Source organism: Camelus ferus, chromosome 2, assembly GCF_009834535.1.
Source record: "Camelus ferus isolate YT-003-E chromosome 2, BCGSAC_Cfer_1.0, whole genome shotgun sequence".
Classification (NCBI taxonomy): domain Eukaryota; kingdom Metazoa; phylum Chordata; class Mammalia; order Artiodactyla; family Camelidae; genus Camelus; species Camelus ferus.
In genome coordinates this window covers 105,364,440-105,381,662 of record NC_045697.1, presented here as the reverse complement: position 1 = coordinate 105,381,662, position 17,223 = coordinate 105,364,440, and the positions used below count along the sequence as shown (strand labels likewise).

Below are 17,223 nucleotides of genomic sequence, written 5' to 3'. Positions count from 1 at the left end.
ACTCATTAATAAATGTCAATCCATCCCATTTTTGATGCATTTCGAAATTCAGTTTTTGCAGTCAGCACACTTCTAAATGGTGGTTCTTTTTAAAGTTCATCGAATAATTATTAACTGTGAACATTTATTATTTAATTATTATTTTCTTGATTTCACCGAAAACATAATACCTTAAGAACTTCACATTCCCTGCAAATAAGGAAACAGGCAAAAGGTTGTTTTGCTGGAGGCCAAATGCCACCTTGAGCCATGCAATAACAGGGTCGTGCCAACACTGCGTGGGGGACAGACATAAAGGGAAGCCGGAGACTCGGACAGTGGGAATGCGGTTAAAGAGAGGCAGTGATTGTTTTAACAGGGCAGCTCCGTGTTTAACACGGTCTTGTATGGGAAGGGATTAACAACTTTCACAGTTATTTAGGAAGAAAACGGCAAAGAACTCAGCAAAGGGCAGGGGGCCGGGGGCGGGGTGGGGTCATTAGAGTCTGTAGGAAAAGGAGCGTTAAACCGGGAAAGGGGGGCGTGTGGTCAATTCGTGGTGTTTAACTGAGTCCTAAAGGACAACAAGCTGGGGAACCTTGAAGTGGTAGTGATGCATCCCCCCACCAAAATCCTCCACTAAGGGTAAGTGTAATGGGGAGGTAGAAGTCTGGGGCTGGAGCGTCTCTCTCACACACGTGAGTGCTCGTGAACACGCACACATATGCCCTGATGGGGGTGATCTGTGTGGCTGCTGGGGGGAGGACGTGGGACTCCGGAGCTGGGGAGCCAGGAAGCGCAGGCGGCTCCGCAGGGCAGCCGGAGCCGGAGAATCCCGGGATCGCGGGTCACAGCTCCATCCTCCGCCCTCCGCCCCCCGCCGCGCGCCCGTGCGCCGCCGGTCGCCCTGCAGCCTGGGTCGCCCCCCTTTCACTTTCGCATCTGCGTAGGTGTCTGCCCCGGCGGCGGGAGGGCTCGGGGGCGCGCGGGGCGGCGCGGGGGCGTGCGGCGCTGGGCGAGCGGAGGGGGGAGGGGTCCTAGCGCTCGGCCCCTTTCGCGGCTCGCTCCGCCGAGCGGGCGGCGGCGGCGGCGGCGTCTGAGCCGCTGTCAGAGCGAGGGGACCGGTGGCGGCCGCCGCTCCTCGCCACTCTCCCCACACGCCCCCGTGCGCAGGCACCCTGTCCTTCCTCGGCGCCCCCCCCACGGTGGGGGTGGGGCATAGGCGCGGCGAGCCCGAGAGAAGGGGGAGAGGAGCCGCCTCGCCGGGTGGGCAGCGGGGGAGCAGGAAAAGAAACTTTTCCCTCCTGCCCCCCGCGCGTGGTCCCTAGCCCGCGTCTCCCCCCGCGGCCGGGAACTGCACCTGAGGCCGGGCCGCGAGGTCAGGGTCGGACTTTGGGGAGCCGTGGGGAGGGGTGGGGGGTGACGTATATTGGGGTTCCGTTCGCCCTCGGCCTTCTCGCAGCCAGTGGCCAGGGTGGGAGAGCGGCCACGGGCGCCCCTAGCCCCGTTTCCCACCAGCTGATGGCTGGACGCTTTGCCGCCTCCTCCCGCTAGTGAGGGTGTGACCCGTGGAGGGGGCCGCGGCGCCGCGGGCTCCCCCTGCGGCCGCCCCCTCCACACACACACACACACACAAACACACACGCTCCGCCGCCCGAGCTGTCACCAGCCACCCCAGGCCCGAAGAGGGGGCGCGCGGAGAGCCCGCTGCGGGGCGGCCGGCGAGGGGTCATCCCGCCGGACTTCCCGGCTCCCAGGGCCGCCGCCGTCACGGCCCGGGAGGCCAGCAGCCCCGAGAGAGGGGCCCGCCTGAGGCCCAGCCGCCGCTGCTGGGGGCGGGCGGGCGCCCGCGTCCCCCTCTGCGAGATTTGGCGCCGCCGCCTCGCCTCCTCCTGCGGGGTAACAACACTACTGCTCTATTGCTCTACCCACCATCAGTAGGGCGACTGCCGGGATTATCTTCCTCTCCATCCTTACCGCCGATCTGCTAGTGTTGGACTTGCTGGTGGCAGTAGCAGCCGCGGCGGCTGGAGTCTGGCTGCCCCCACTCACCCCCCACCCCGCGCCCCAGCTTCCCCACCATGTCCTAGAAAAGGTGAGTGTGCAGCGACAGTCACTTTGCGCTGATAGCGGCGGGAGGGGGCCCAGGGAACGCAGGGGGCCCGGGGGAAAGGCATGGTCCGCGCAGAGGGCGCGGGTTGGCAAGACGAGGTGGGCTGTGGGCTGGAGACAAGGTGCCCGCCGGGCCGCCTTCGGGCAGGGGTGCTGGGCGGCGGGCGAGCAATCGCGGCAGCTGTACCTGCAAGATTCTAACCTAGATTTTGCAAGAAGCCGACGATCCAGCGCAAGACTGGCCCTCGGTAAAGGAGGCAAAAACTTAGTAAAAGAGACACGTCCATTCCTTTAATAATGAATAATTCGGTAGCGCAGGCTGAGCCGCCGTCTTCTCCAGTGCCAGGGCATTAGGTCCAGAACTCCCCTCGCTCCTGTCAGCCGCCCGCGCTCGGCCTCGAGTGCGATCGATGCCCGGCTGCTCGCTTGGCCCGGAGAGCGCGCATGACCGCGGGCCCCGCGGGAAAGTTGGGACACTCGCGGAGACTCCTGGCTGCTGGGGCGCTGGGGACCGCTTGGCGCGGGGGACTGCTGAGTACCAGAGTCAGGGGTCGGGACCAGCTCTCCTGCGCCTCCGCCATCGCTCCCGCCGCCTGGGAGTTCCCTACCTGGAGCCTCCGAGAGTTCGAGTCTTTCTGGATTCGGGGTCTGGAATTCTGAAGCTTAATTAACTGTAAGGAGAGGAGGGGCCTTTGGGCACAGGGCGAACCCCCGCCCTTCCGAATTTGGCTGGGACGGGGCAAGGGTGAGGCGGGAGGCTGTACAGCTGCCGCCGCCGGGCTGCGGGTCGCCGAGGGCCGGGGGACCAGATTTAGGCGTGTACGTCACTGGGCTGACTCTGGGCCAGCCGGGAATCTAAAACGGAGCCTTATACGCGGAGCCTCAAATTCCTCAGAAATCAAAGTTAAGAAGCCCCATCCTTTTGCTCAGTAACTACCGCGTTTGGGTGGGCGGGAGGAGAGTCGAGGTAGGGCGCAGTTGGAGGGAAACCGAAATTTCTTCTTGCAGACGCCTGATCCTTAGAAAACAGTTGTTTCCTTACCCACTACTGTTTGTTTTTCCCAATTATGTGCACCCTCTCCCACCCATTTTAAAGAAGTGACTATCCTCGATGGTAAGCTTTCTTTCAAGCAGAACTAGTGGAAAAATCCAATAGGAAAGTAATAAATAACAGCAACAAAATTATAAGGAAGGAGTACATCAGCTCTTGACCCTGGCACTTTGGGGGGCGGCGGTGGAGAGACGCTGTGTTTAAAGGGATTTGGCTGCACTGATACCACCCGCTTTTCCGGCACAGTTAAAACAAGGAAATTCAAATCGAGTGGGAACGTGATCCTCTTGCTCGCTGGCAGCGGAGGCTGCGCCTGCTCTGCCCAGAGGTAACTCCGCAGACCGAGGAAAGGGGCGGGGAACCGAACCTCGGGGGTCGGGAGAAGCCCACCAAGTCTTTCCCTGCGCGCGGACGCCGTAGGCGGCGCCTAGGCCAGGGCCGCCGTTCACCTGGCGCTGCAGGTGGAGAGTGTCAGGGGACAACACCTTGACTGGCTTTTGGAAAAACCGGCTTCTTCCGCGTCATCAGACTTTTCACGTCTTTCCAGACATCCTGGGGTTAGCTAGGAGGAGAGCCAGGCGGGCGTGAGCAAGTCTGGGGCAGTCGAGGGAGGAGGGGGCGGGGGGCAGCGTGTGGAGGGTACCTAGTGTCGTAACCGCTGCCCTGCATACCAAACAGCCGCCGCTTCTGCAGCTTTAAGGGAGCTGCCGAGTCCAGGCTGTGTCGCAGCAACTTTGTATCAGTCATGTCGCCCTCCTGGTGACTGACAGCCAGGATTATCCAATGAGAAGCCAGCCTGGCGGAGCCTTGCTTCCCTCTAGACCAATGGGAGGGGCTCAGAGGGGCGGGACAGAACCTGAACTTTTTATCTGGACATGTGACCCGCTTTTAAAAGGGCCGGCCCTCCAGCTGGCCCACTCCCCCTCCGGGCTTTCGCCCGCCCTCTCGCGCGCTCTCTCCCTCTCTACTTCGCCCGCCCCGGCCCTGCCCCGGCCCCTGCCCCCTCCTCCTCCTCTCCGCCCCTCCGCGCCCGGGGTGTCATTGGACCGGGGAGACGCAAGCCAACTTCGGGCTGCTCGGAGGAAACCCGTGCAGTCACCTGGGTGCAAGAGCGTTGCTGCCTCGGGCTCTCCCGCTGCAGGGAGAGCGGCACTCGCTGGCCTGGATGTGGTTGGATTTAGGGGGGTTCCGCAGCAGGGGTGTCGTGGCGTTGGCGAGCGCTGCAACAGGTAGACGCCGAGAGACGGACCCCGGCCGGGGCAGGTGTGTAGGGGTGCGCGGCTGGGCACCGCTTGCCCGGCTCGGCGTGCGGCCGCGGCGCGGGAGCGTGCACTTTGCAGGGAGAAGTGGCTGCGTAATCCGGAGGCACAATCAGTAGGGTGCTGTGTGCTTGTTGTTTTGTTTTGGTTTTCCACTTTTCCCCCGCTTTGGCCGCCAGAGGACTATTTTGGGAAAGTTTGGCCACTTTGGAGAGTTGGAGGTCTACCACCCTTTCCTTTCCCCAAAGATGAATTTCGGGGTCGTTTTCCTTGTACAGATTTTAAAGGACGTTTGAATAATATTTCTTCTCTCTATCAGTTACGGAAGCACCCAAATCTCAGCTGTAGGTATAGCGGGAAAAGGGCAGTTGAAGGAGATACAGATCCTGATAGAAACTGTGTGAAAGGGGCTCCAGAAATTCGTGCATTTCCCGTTCCTTAGTATTCACGAAACTCTCGAAAGAGATGCTTTCTGTGGCATCAGTTGGAATTCTAAAGGCAGAGGAGAGGGATGAAGCTTCTTTTGGTGGCATCCGTACCCTACTACTGAATTTAGGTGCATGGCTTTTCCTAATGAATTTTAAAAGACCAGGTTTAAGTCGTAATGATTTATGGCACCAACAATTTTAAATATTTATTGTAACGTAGGAGTTGGGAAAACTTCTGTTTGATAGCAGACGAGGTTTTGAAACCACTGAATTTCAAATGCACTAAATTGCTTTTTAACATTTGAGTTGCCATTTCTCTAGGTGCTGTTTTGATGATATTTACATAGTAATGATAACTGCGTTCCCTATTTGTGAAGTTCTGGGCAGTTTTAATTTTATATTTGACTTCATGGCACGCTATCATGGAAATGCTTGAGGAGAGAAGTTTTAAAAAATAAAGGGGAACTTTTTCCTTTAAGGGAGAAATAGCTTAGTTTGGGGATTTTGGAAAGATCAGGTGGCTCAGTGAATTAGGTGAGTGAATAGAAATCAGGTGTGTTCAGTTCTGACTGGTTCTCCGGCTCTCTTATGTGACCTTGAGCTGATTTATATCATTTACCTTGTCTATAAAAAAGGGAAACGTAATAATAGTTCTATAGTGGGGATGACAGAAAAAAAGTTACAGTGAACTTTTACAACTATGCAACCAGTGAAAATTGTGAAATTCTTAAGGTTCTGCCTTTAAGACGGCATATTATAGTCAAATAAGTATAGAAAATAATGCATTTGAAATGGGACTATATTTTGAGGGTAGTAAAAGTGAAAGTGTTTTCAGATAAAATATAAATTTGCAAGAATCTCCTTGTTAATATTCCTGAATAAAAACTACTTTCTTATGGAAAACAGCAATTTAACACAGTCTGTAAAGTGTAAAATTTTAAAGTCAGATTTTTCCTTTGCAAAAGAGTGTTTAAGAGCATATATAGGGCTTAAGGTAGAACTATCAGTGCTTTTTCCTTACTTTCCTTATGTGAAAGTTCCTTTATTTTTGGACAGGGAGGCTATTTGCATGAAAATTTAGGGGTCATAATGATTTTTGTCCTCGTCCCAAGAGAGTCTTTGTTATACTTCCTATTGTAAGGGAGACAAGTCTGATTTTGTATAAGCTAGATTTGTATACTAGTGTCTGCTTCACGTTTTACATTAGTAACAAAAACTTTCCCATTACCCTCTGGATATTAAGTTCTATGAGGATTATATTCATCAACTGGTATTTTCAGTACTCAGTAGTAAGTTCAGATTGACTGAAATTCTGCTCAAGCCATGGTCCTTAGGACAATTCCAAAAAGATAACCTGGATTTCCTGGACAACATAAGAAATAAATTCCTAACGTCATCCATTTGTTTACAGAACAGACCAACTAAACTAATAGGGAAATTTAGCATAAAATATTTCAGTAATCATATATTTTTTTTAAAAAAATCTGTTTTTTAAAAATGCTTGCAGTGGAAACCATGCAGATACTAGATGTCCTCCATTCTTCCATGTTTATTGCCAGCCTTTACTCTGTTTTCTTTGTTGAGATGTGCATTAAGTTGGTAGATGAGAATACCTTAAACAAAGCCATTGTAGATTTCAGCAGAGCCTGTTGCAAATTCTCTAATGATAGCCCTGTCAATAATGTGAAATACAGGCAGGTTTATGTTATTGTCAAGAGAGTTCAAGGCTAGTCAAACAGGGCTTGGAAAGTTGTGATCAGCTGTGTGATGTTGGCTGATAAGGTGCTTCCTTGTAGAGAGCTTTAAGAGGGTTTTTGCCCATCATTTCCCGGATGGATGCTTATCAAGTCTTCATAGAGCCTCACGTATCTGAGATATGGCTCCTGCTTTGAGGCAGAGTGATGAAGACTGTCCCTTGGAATAGTAGTAGATGTTCTGTGAAAAAACGGTACAGTGGTCAAATTATTTAGGGAATGCTGGATTAAAAAGGAAACAGGTTTCTGTTCTGTAGAACCTCCCAGGAGTTCTAGCATGCTGACTTCCACTGTGAAACTTCAAAAAAAGGTAGTCAGTGATCATCCTTTCCCCGAAAGACAATTTGGAGGATGATTTTTTGGAGAGAGGCTAGTTGGGGATCGCCCTTCAGACTCAGGGCAGATAGTCCTGTTGCCTGGGAGGGGGGTTGGTGGGGGGGCAGGGGGGCTCTAGGTGTGGGAGTGGGGAGGGGTGAGCCTATGGAGACCTTTGGTTAAGGGTGCCAAGGCAAGGGTGACTTCTAGGCATTTGGGTAGAGGGTAGTGCAGTTCACCAAGACAGGGAATGTGGGCTTAGGGACAGGGTTTGGGGGTGGCTTGGTGAACACAGAAGGTGTTCAGTTTTGAAAAGGAGTAGACATGTTTCTTGTGGAGTTTAATGAATTTGAACCTGAAACACCTATACCTTAGATGTAAATCTGTTCAGGTTTGGTATGGGGAGGACAGAATATTCTTAGGTAAAAGTAGACGCAGTACTGTTATTTCCTGATACTTTTCAACCTATTGCTGCAACTAACTAGTTTTCCCATAAGGTAGGAAATGCCAGTAGGCTGTTTTGGTCCCATTTCACTGTATATTTTTTTCAACTTTTACTTGGCTTTCACCCACACTAACTTTTTTTGGCTGGAATTACCGGGTTATCTCCTCAAACATCGTAACTTGATTTATTTTCCTCTATTTTGTGATTAATTTGTGATTAGGACTTTACAGAATAATGTTCTTGAAGTAAAAGCATGTTACACAATTGGGAGATTTTAATGTTCACAAACTATAGAGTATTGATGCTTATAATAGTTTAAATTTTTTTATTTGCAATATGCTGTCTTCTTGGGATGCAGTGGTAAAATTGATACAGTTTCTGCCTTCCGAGAACTTAAAATCTCATGTGGAATACAGAAAAGTGAGAGGTAATGATGCTACTTGGACAGTTTGGGCATTACATTTTGTTGTAGAGCTTTGTATCTAATGCCTAATTTCTAATCTAATATCTAATGCCAATTTATTTGGTAGAGTCATTATGTTATTTCTCCATGTTAATTAAAGTTCTGGAGCAGAAAGTCTTCCTAGTCTCTTTTCAATGAGGGGTAGGTAGGGTGGGTGGAGGTTGTAAATGGCAAAAGGTGGGGCAAGGAGGGGTAGGATGAGAGGTCTAAAGTAATACTTGTGTTAAGAACTGCAGAAACTGCATCTTTTTGATCAGGACCTTCGTTTGAGTCAAGAGATTGTTTACACGCCTGAAAGGATTTGAAAAATGCATGCATAAAGATTTTTAGAGTTTTATATATGAAAACGTACAAATGAACTATTATTGAGAATGAGTGACTTTTCTTTGAGGTGTGTTTCTTTAGAGTGGCCGGTGGTTTTCAGCCAGGGTGCTGGGGTGTTGGGCAGGGTCTGGAGACAGTTTTGGCTGTCTCAGTGCAGGAGGAGGAATGCTGCTGGCGTCTAGTGGGAAGAGGTCAGGGCTGCTGCCAAACATCTTATAATGCACAGGACACACATCCTCAACAAAGAACTGTCAGGCCCCAAAGTAATGCCAAGGTGGAGATAAAGACCTGGGGTCCAGTTCCAGCTCTGCTGTGTGGCTCGTGCCTCAGTTTCCCCAGTCGTATCATTTGGATAATACTTTGCCAATCTTGTAGGGTTGTTTATAAGGGCAAATAAGTTAATATGTGTGACAGGCTTGTAACAGTGCATCAAATGATGTAATACATAAGAATTATTATAAATATAGCCGATTATAATTATTCTATCTATGAAATAAATTTATATAGAGAGCCAATGGATATGATTGTATATCTAAAACAACCCTGCGGGCGACCTGAGGATGGAGACAGTGCCTGTTTTGTTTATCATCATAGATTTAGTGACTCGTCTTAGGCCCAGGATGTAGCACACACTTGGTAAATATTTGTTGAATGAGTGAACACATAAATTGTCAGGACCCATCTCAAACTTCCTCCATTAACTGTTGTGTATGACACTGTTGGGAGTCTTTTTAGCAGAGGTACAACTGAGCTGAGGCTGCATGGCAGAGTCCTTCCCAGTACTGAAATACAGACTAGAATCTTGACATTGTCCGGTTGTCCTATAGCCTCTCTGAGCTATGAATCGCCTTAATTAATCAGGCTATATGAATCTTCACTTTGCAGAATTGACATTAAATTATTTCCATCACTAACCCATTTTAAGAAAATCATGTTGTTTTAGAAATAACTCCTAAGTTATTTTTCTCGTGATAATTCACTTGATAACTTTATTTTGGGAAATGGTAACTAACATTAATTGCATTTCCCTGTTGTTTTTAATAAAACCATGTATTAGATATGGAAAACAGCTTCCATATGCTTGAAAGATTCCAATGGCTTGGAGTTAGAAGATTTAGTTTTAAACCTGACTCTGTCATTTGTTATGCTTTTGACCTTGGGCAAGTTGCCCACCTAAGTCCTCAGTTTCCTCCCTTCCTGCCTCATTTATCCCCCAAGACTACCCTAAATATTACATAAGTTAACATTTGTAAGTATTCTTTGCAAATTCTAAAGGCTGTATTTTAGCAAATATGTTACTGTCATCTAGATGCAAAATAATTTTATATGATGGCTTCTTACATTCTGGCTTCTGGACCAGTTATAGTCAATAGCCTTGTTATATCAGCACCTAAAAAGGTAATAATTTTAATAAAACTGGAAGTATTGCTTATAATGAGTAGAATATGTATTTATAGCTCAGTAAATGCAATTTTAGAATGTCTGTTAGAGTAATCTTGCCATAAATGACTCTAATTCAATTTTTTCATATCAATTTGTTTGTCAGCTATGGAGACCAAGGGCTACCACAGTCTCCATGAAGGTCTAGATATGGAAAGACGGTGGGGTCAAGTTTCTCAGGCTGCGGAGCGTTCTTCCCTGGGACCTACAGAGAGGACCGATGAGAATAACTACATGGAGATTGTCAACGTGAGCTGTGTTTCCGGTGCTATTCCAAACAACAGTACTCAAGGAAGCAGCAAAGAAAAACACGAACTACTCCCTTGCCTTCAGCAAGACAGTAATCGGCCTGGGATTTTAACATCTGATATTAAAACCGAGCTGGAATCTAAGGAACTTTCAGCCACCGTAGCTGAGTCCATGGGGTTATACATGGATTCGGTAAGAGATGCTGACTACAACACTTACGATCAGCAGAACCAGCAAGGAAGCACGAGTCCAGCAAAGATCTATCAGAACGTTGAACAGCTGGTGAAGTTTTACAAAGAAAACGGCCATCGTCCTTCCACTCTCGGGAGCGTGAGCAGGCCCTTGAGATCATTTATGTCTGAGCCGGGGAGCTCTGTGAACGGCGGGGTCATGCGCGCCATCGTGAAGAGCCCTGTCATGTGTCATGAGAGGAGCCCCCCCGTTTGCAGCCCTCTGAACATGCCATCTTCGGGTTGCAGCCCTGCCGGCATCAGCTCTGTGTCCTCCACCTCGGCCAGCTTTGGCAGTTTCACAGTGCACAGCCCCATCACCCAGGGGACTTCTCTCACGTGCTCCCCTAATATTGAGAACCGGAGCTCCAGGTCGCACAGCCCAGCCCACGCCAGCAATGTGGGCTCTCCTCTCTCAAGTCCATTGAGTAGCATGAAGTCCCCGATTTCCAGCCCCCCGAGTCACTGCAGTGTAAAATCTCCGGTCTCCAGTCCTAACAACGTCATTCTGCGATCCTCTGTATCTAGCCCTGCAAATATCAACAACTCAAGGTGCTCTGTTTCCAGCCCTTCCAACACAAATAACAGATCCACGCTGTCCAGCCCAAGTGCTAGTACCGTGGGCTCGATCTGTAGCCCCGTAAGCAATGCCTTCAGCTACACGGCTTCGGGCACCCCTGCTGGATCCAGTGCAACCCGCGATGTGGTTCCTAGTCCAGACACACATGAGAAAGGTGCTCAAGAGGTCCCCTTTCCTAAGACTGAGGAAGCAGAGAATGCCATCTCCAACGGTGTGACTGGCCAGCTTAACATCGTCCAGTACATAAAGCCGGAGCCAGATGGAGCTTTTAGCAGCTCGTGTCTAGGAGGAAATAGCAAAGTAAATTCTGATTCTCCATTCTCAGTACCAATAAAACAAGAATCAACCAAGCATTCGTGTTCAGGCGCCTCTTTTAAAGGGAATCCAACAGTAAACCCCTTTCCGTTCATGGATGGCTCATATTTTTCCTTTATGGATGATAAAGACTATTACTCTCTATCAGGAATTTTAGGACCACCTGTGCCCGGCTTTGATGGTAACTGTGAAAGTAGCGGGTTCCCAATGGGGATTAAACAGGAACCAGATGATGGGAGCTACTACCCGGAGGCCAGCATCCCTTCATCTGCCATCGTGGGTGTGAATTCAGGTGGACAGTCCTTCCACTACAGGATTGGTGCTCAAGGTACGATATCTTTATCACGATCAGCCAGAGACCAATCTTTCCAACACCTGAGTTCCTTTCCGCCCGTCAGTACTTTAGTGGAGTCGTGGAAATCACACGGTGACCTGTCATCCAGAAGAAGTGATGGATATCCGGTCTTAGAATACATTCCAGAAAACGTATCAAGGTAAGTTGGCCTTTTTCTCCTGTCTTGAAAATTATGGCTTTATAAAGCACTGAAGCTTCGAATTATCTTTGCAGTTGATAAATTTGAATACATTTCAGTTTCCTGTTTTATTTTTGCTTTCACGATGGTTGTTTAGCCCTTTACTTGTTGAAATGTTGCTGCTTTTTTGAAATAGAGAAACAAACAAAAAATCCTGACAATCTCAGAAAATATTTGTGTTGATTTTGAAGGAGCATCAATATATACTTCTCTCTCTACACTGTCTGTTGTAGGTGTTTAGAAAAAGTTTGTTTTCTACAGCCTGTTACTATGTTTACTTTAGCAGACTAATGCTAGATTTTTTTTTCTTTATCTACATACTAGTTCACTAAAATTGCTTTAAATTGCTTTCTTTGTGGTCATAGTCTTCCTTTTCCTTAGTTTTCTCTATTAATCACCTCATTGGTTGTGAAAAATGAAATTAAACCCCAAGTCTGTTGCTTGGAAGCTCCCAACCCTTTCCATCTTTTTCTAGGTAGGTTAATTGTATGTAAGTTGTGGTTTTCAATACAAATAAATCATTTCCTTAACTCTTAAGGGCTTTTAAAGACTGAGCACATCTGAAGTTACTAAGTGGATAATCTGACTTTCTTACTCGTTGGAAGTGAAGTATATCACTGCAGTTTTTAATTTGTTTGTTTGTAACTTTTAGGATCTGCAAGAAGACATACTTTACTCCCTCTAAATATCTCTTGGCTTTTCCTTCTTGCAGATAGCATATTGTCTATATTTAGAAAAAACGAGAGGTTGTAGATATGACTACAAAGGGTGGTTCTAAGTTATACAGTGAACACTTGCATTGGACTTTGCTTCAGTACTGTTTTTATTACATGGTTATGATAAATGATCCCTTTATAGGACATGTAAAGAATAGATTTTCTAGATATAGTTCACTTGTGCATCTAGGAATATGTGGATATTTTCCTTGAAAACTTATTTTAGGGGAAAGATGTCCATCCCAGTAGCAAGACTTAAGGCTTACGTGTAATCCTTATTCTTTCTCCTTTTTTTTTTACTGAACCAAAAAGTAAAAACTCTCATTTGTGCCTTCTTTTCCTCACCTTTGATTCAAACCTTACTCTGAAAGCACATATTTCGTAAAGGATACTTACTTGTTCTTACAGTTCTCGATTGCTGTGAACTATTCAATCCGGTTCTAATACTGCTGCTCTTAAATCCTAAACTCTTTTAATGCATGTCAGGAGATAGCATCGCTTTCATCAGAACCAAACCCAGCATGTGTTCTGCTGCTGGCGCTTTGTTTTACTTTCAGAGAAGGAGATTTTGCACATGATGGAGATGTTTTTGTAAGTGATGTTTTTAGTGGGTTAGTAGGCAGAAGGATAGCCTGGTCGTTAAGAGCATGGCTGCCCTGGTTGAAATCCCAGCCCTGCCGCCTACTTGCTCTGTGTCCCTGTGCACATTCCTTGTGTCACCTCTCTGGGCTGTAAGTCTTCTCATCTATAAAAACGGGATCCAGTAGTACTCATCTCAAGGGCTATCAGGCACAATTAAGTGAGTTATTTTATGAGAAGCACTTTGAATATCATCTGATATATAGCATGCATTATATAGTACTACATACATTTTAGCTATGACTATTAACATTTAAGATAAGTGTTTTCATAATCTTTAGTTTCCATTTCTTTTAGCGTTCTCTTTTCTGCATTATATGAAACTCCACAAAATAAATAAATATATACAAAGTTTAAGGAAATACGTATTGATAATTCTTATGATTAAATTCTACGGTTTTTTAACGCTCAGGCACCATGCATTTGCTACTGCATTTCCATTTATGCTCTTTTCATTTTGAAGGCTATTGCTCGGGGTGGATCTATTTCTGGTAGAAGTATTAGAGGTATGCTGGCTAAAATCATTAACTCTCTTCTGTTGGTTCTGTATCCTTATTTCTACTGTTTCAATTGTGGTTTTCACACTCAAGTCATGAAGCGCCTGCTGATGATCTAATGTGACCCATCGCCTTAAATATTCATGTGAATCAATGACCTTGAACCTACCCTGCATTTGTGGGCACTGGGGGTGTTGCCTTGTGTGTCTTCTTGAGAATTCCAAAATTCTTATTATGCTTGATAATATAGTCAGGGAATTCATTTTGTTTACGTACATTCTGGTAGTGTGCTAGTCATTGGAAGTTTTCCAAAAACTTTAATATCACAGCTTTAATGTTATTTAAAGTCTCTTATAGGTTACTAATTCTGTATAGCTTTTCCTGGGGAATATTATTCAAATATATTTATTTTGATCATTGTCAAAATAAAGGCTCAAGGATCAGAGGAGATTTAGATCTTTTTCTAGATTTTAGTCTTCACATTATAATATTTAATTTAGTCTCATCTAAGCTTCATTATCGGCCTCTTATTTTGCATCTTTTGGACCCAGATCCAACCTTTTTGCCTATTTCATGATTTATAATGATGCTAGGCCATTCCAGGGAGTGCTGAGCTAATGACTTAAAGATTGTAAAGGACCAAGGCATCGCAGAACTGCCTCTGGATTTCATAACATCCTTTGTCTTCAGGTTGGACTCTCAACTGTTCGCTAGTCAATCTCAGAATATGGTTTAGGGTTCCTGAGACCTTTTCAAGGAAGTTTGAGGAGTCAAAAACCATGCCTTGGTAAAAGAGCTGTTCAAAATGGAAGACAGGCCAATGGTTTTAATGTAATAGTGTTTGAAAAGTTCACAGATATGGTTTTAGATTCCGTGTGGCAACTAAGCTTTAAGAAACCACTCACTGTGACGTTTTCGGTGTGGTATGAAAGAACCGTGTCTGCAATTAGCTGAAAAGACCATTAAAACACTCCTCCTATTTCCCACAACGTATCAGTGTGAAGCCAGATTTTCTTCATATCCTTGAAGCAAAACACATCACCACACACTGACCACAGAAGTAGATATGAGAATTCAGCTGTCTTCTATTAAGGGAGATGGTAGACTTGCAAAAATGTAAAACAGTGCCTCTCTTGTCACTACAGTTTTTTCATTCTGGGAAATAGGTTTTTTTTTCTTCATAAACATGTGTGTGTTAACATGTAATGTCTTATTATTTTAAGTGATTTAAAAGAAATACAAGTTTTAATTTCTAATATGGTACATACCAACAGATAGAGTGCATAAAACAAAAGCTCCTTGGTGTCCTCAACTCATGTTTTTAAGCGTGGAGAGGCATCCTGAGATCCAGAAATTGAGCATTGCACCCTTTGGAATGCATCGTTTCCATGCTTTAGAGGTTAACGAAAGAAGGGGCTATTAATTTGTTTGTGTTAGCTTTGCTGAATGTTATGCTGAGGGGAGGGGTGCCTCATCTAGATAAGAAAAACGATTCTCACCCAGGTGAATTTTTCAAGCTGATAGAAATGGGTAATGATGGTGGAGTGAGTGTCTGTTTCAGCCCTGTGGGCATTCTGCGAGATTGGTGACCAACGTTGTGTCCGTTAGTAATTTCCAGTTAGTGGACTGTCTGATTACCAAACTGTAAAATAAATTGTGACAAAAGCTGGATAGAAAGCTCTGTGATGGACATCGGACCCAGTTGGGTCATGTAGATTGGAGATTCCCTGTTACCTGGGACACAAAGCTGTGACCCTGAGTTGCAGCCTCAGTTTCTTCATTTTAAAGAGGTGTTGACCTAAATGCCCTCTAAGGTCTACCAGCATTGCTACTAAATGGCTGTATAGTTTCCTTGGAGTCATGTATGTTAAGAATAAAAATAGAAGTAGCCCTTAACATATTTGCTAGTCTGGTTTCAAGTATATCTTATTCACAAGTCTTAGCTCTGGCGTTTCCAGGGTAGTCAGGATAGAAAAATGTCATTACCATTTACCATTTAAAGGTAAGGGTGAGTAGGGGTGACCTGTTGTTTTACTTTGAAAAGTAGTGGGTTTTTTTAATCGGATCTTTCCTTTCATAAAATTTGACACTTACACTATGAGTTCCTTGTTCTTTTGCATTTATGTGATTGCTTTTGGAAACAGGGTTTTTCTGTTGACATAACATTGGGTGTTTATGGCCATAGAGTCACTTCGATAGCATCATAACACAGTGCTAACATTGACTGAGACTTTCAGATATAAAGTTCACTGTTTCAAAGGGCACATTCTGGTAGATTTCAAGACAAGTAATCAGGAATTTATCTTAATATATGCTTCATTTTTTCCTATCATAGAATGAAACAATTTAGTGATACCTGCAGTTATTTTTTTAATCTTTCAATTGTCCCTGGAGATTTTCGAAATTTATCTTCTATAATAAACCAAAAGCTTCAGAAGTCAAGGAATTTGTTACAAAGTTTGCCATGTCTCTTAGTAAACCTTTTTTTTGGTAAGTTTAAGTAGGATCTTTTTATTTTTTTTAATGGAAGCATGGGGATGGAACCTGGGACCTCATGCATGCCAAGCATGTGCCCTACCACTGAGCTATGCCCACCCCTTCTTAGTAAATTTCCTATATCAGCCATTGAGATAAAAATATCTTTATGTAATACAGAATATGAAAGAGTGATGGGTTTTGCTGGGGAGAGATTGATTATTGACATTTACTATAATAAAAAAATTCATTACAGAACTACTTAGGTCATTTGGAAATGAAAACATGAAACTTTCTTTTCTTATTTGTCTCCTAACATTTTGATTTTGAAATTGCTAGTGTAACTAGAATTTCTCCAGGTTAGGATTCTAGATAGCACTTCTACATTTTAGATTTTAAATGACTTTAAAATGAGACTTGCTTCTTCTGATGATTCATTCACTTTCATTCATTGATGATATTTCCGGTAAGAGTGGTGATCATTTTATTGAAAAAAAAAACTTACTGCTTTTTAATAAACAAATCAACCTGTACAGCATCCTTTCATACATTTTGCTTTTACCATCACAAGTAGCCTGGGTTTATCTGTCGGTATGTCTGCCTTTTATTATCTAAAGTATTAGTAAATTTGAACTGATTACTTTGTACTTAAACTGTAAAGTTGAGGTTAAAAGCCCTAGTTTCAGTTAAATAAACTCAAATTATTCAACTTAAGGCAGTTCACTTATGTACCAGTGATGTGAACGTGCTGAAAATAGGACTTGGAGATTTGTCATTTATAGAGTTGATGCCTCTTGCAATATTGAAATTCTGCGTGTGTCTGACTGACCTTTTCTACCCTTGTAATGTTTAGAGTGACAGTACATGTTGTATTGATCACCAGTAATTTAGGGGTAACACTTCACTCCCCCTAATGCTTTGATGCCATTAATTTCTTTTCCTCCAAAGTAATACTCCCCCAGCCCCAGGCTTTCAACTGTTGCTATAGTTTCACACTACTCATCTATTGATAAAATTTCAGCTCTGCTGCTAAATAATTTGTCGTTTTCTTTCATTTACTAAATTAAAATTGAGAGAAAAATATTGGTCTGTTGATTCCATTTTAAATAGAGCCATTAAATTGTGTAGTTTTGTGGACTGCATTCCAAAATTTATTAGTGAGAATTCATGGGATATAAATGCATTAAATGGACAATGTCTTCATCTTAAATTTTAGAATTTCTAGTTTTTAACTTGTCAAATAGAGACTTTATTTTCGGTTTCAAGAGGTTGATTTTGTTCTTTATATAGTAAGGTAATGATGAAGTTAAAATGTAATTATATATAAGCACGTGTTACTTAATTGACGCTCTGGAAACCTCTGGATTTATGATTGTTAGTGGTATGGCCAAGGCCAAAATTTCTATGTAGAAAAGAGGT

At 44.9% G+C, this 17,223-nt stretch overlaps 1 protein-coding gene across 5 annotated transcripts in view; it reads left to right on the top strand.

Moving 5' to 3' along the window:
• The first annotated feature begins 1,066 nt into the window (after window positions 1–1,066).
• The window catches only part of NR3C2 (nuclear receptor subfamily 3 group C member 2), a 331,163-nt gene continuing 315,006 nt past the window's right edge, over window positions 1,067–17,223 (top strand). The window contains exons 1-2 of one of the 5 annotated variants that reach the window (XM_032464650.1): window positions 1,067–2,074; window positions 9,677–11,438. In XM_032464650.1, coding sequence (XP_032320541.1) covers window positions 9,679–11,438 — 1,760 coding nt within the window. In that variant the 5' untranslated portion in view covers window positions 1,067–2,074; window positions 9,677–9,678. Of the gene's footprint in view, window positions 2,075–2,351; window positions 2,765–4,062; window positions 4,406–9,676; window positions 11,439–17,223 lie in introns of those variants that run through there. The other 4 variants (XM_032464660.1, XM_032464625.1, XM_032464640.1 and 1 more) reach the window with 4 other exon arrangements.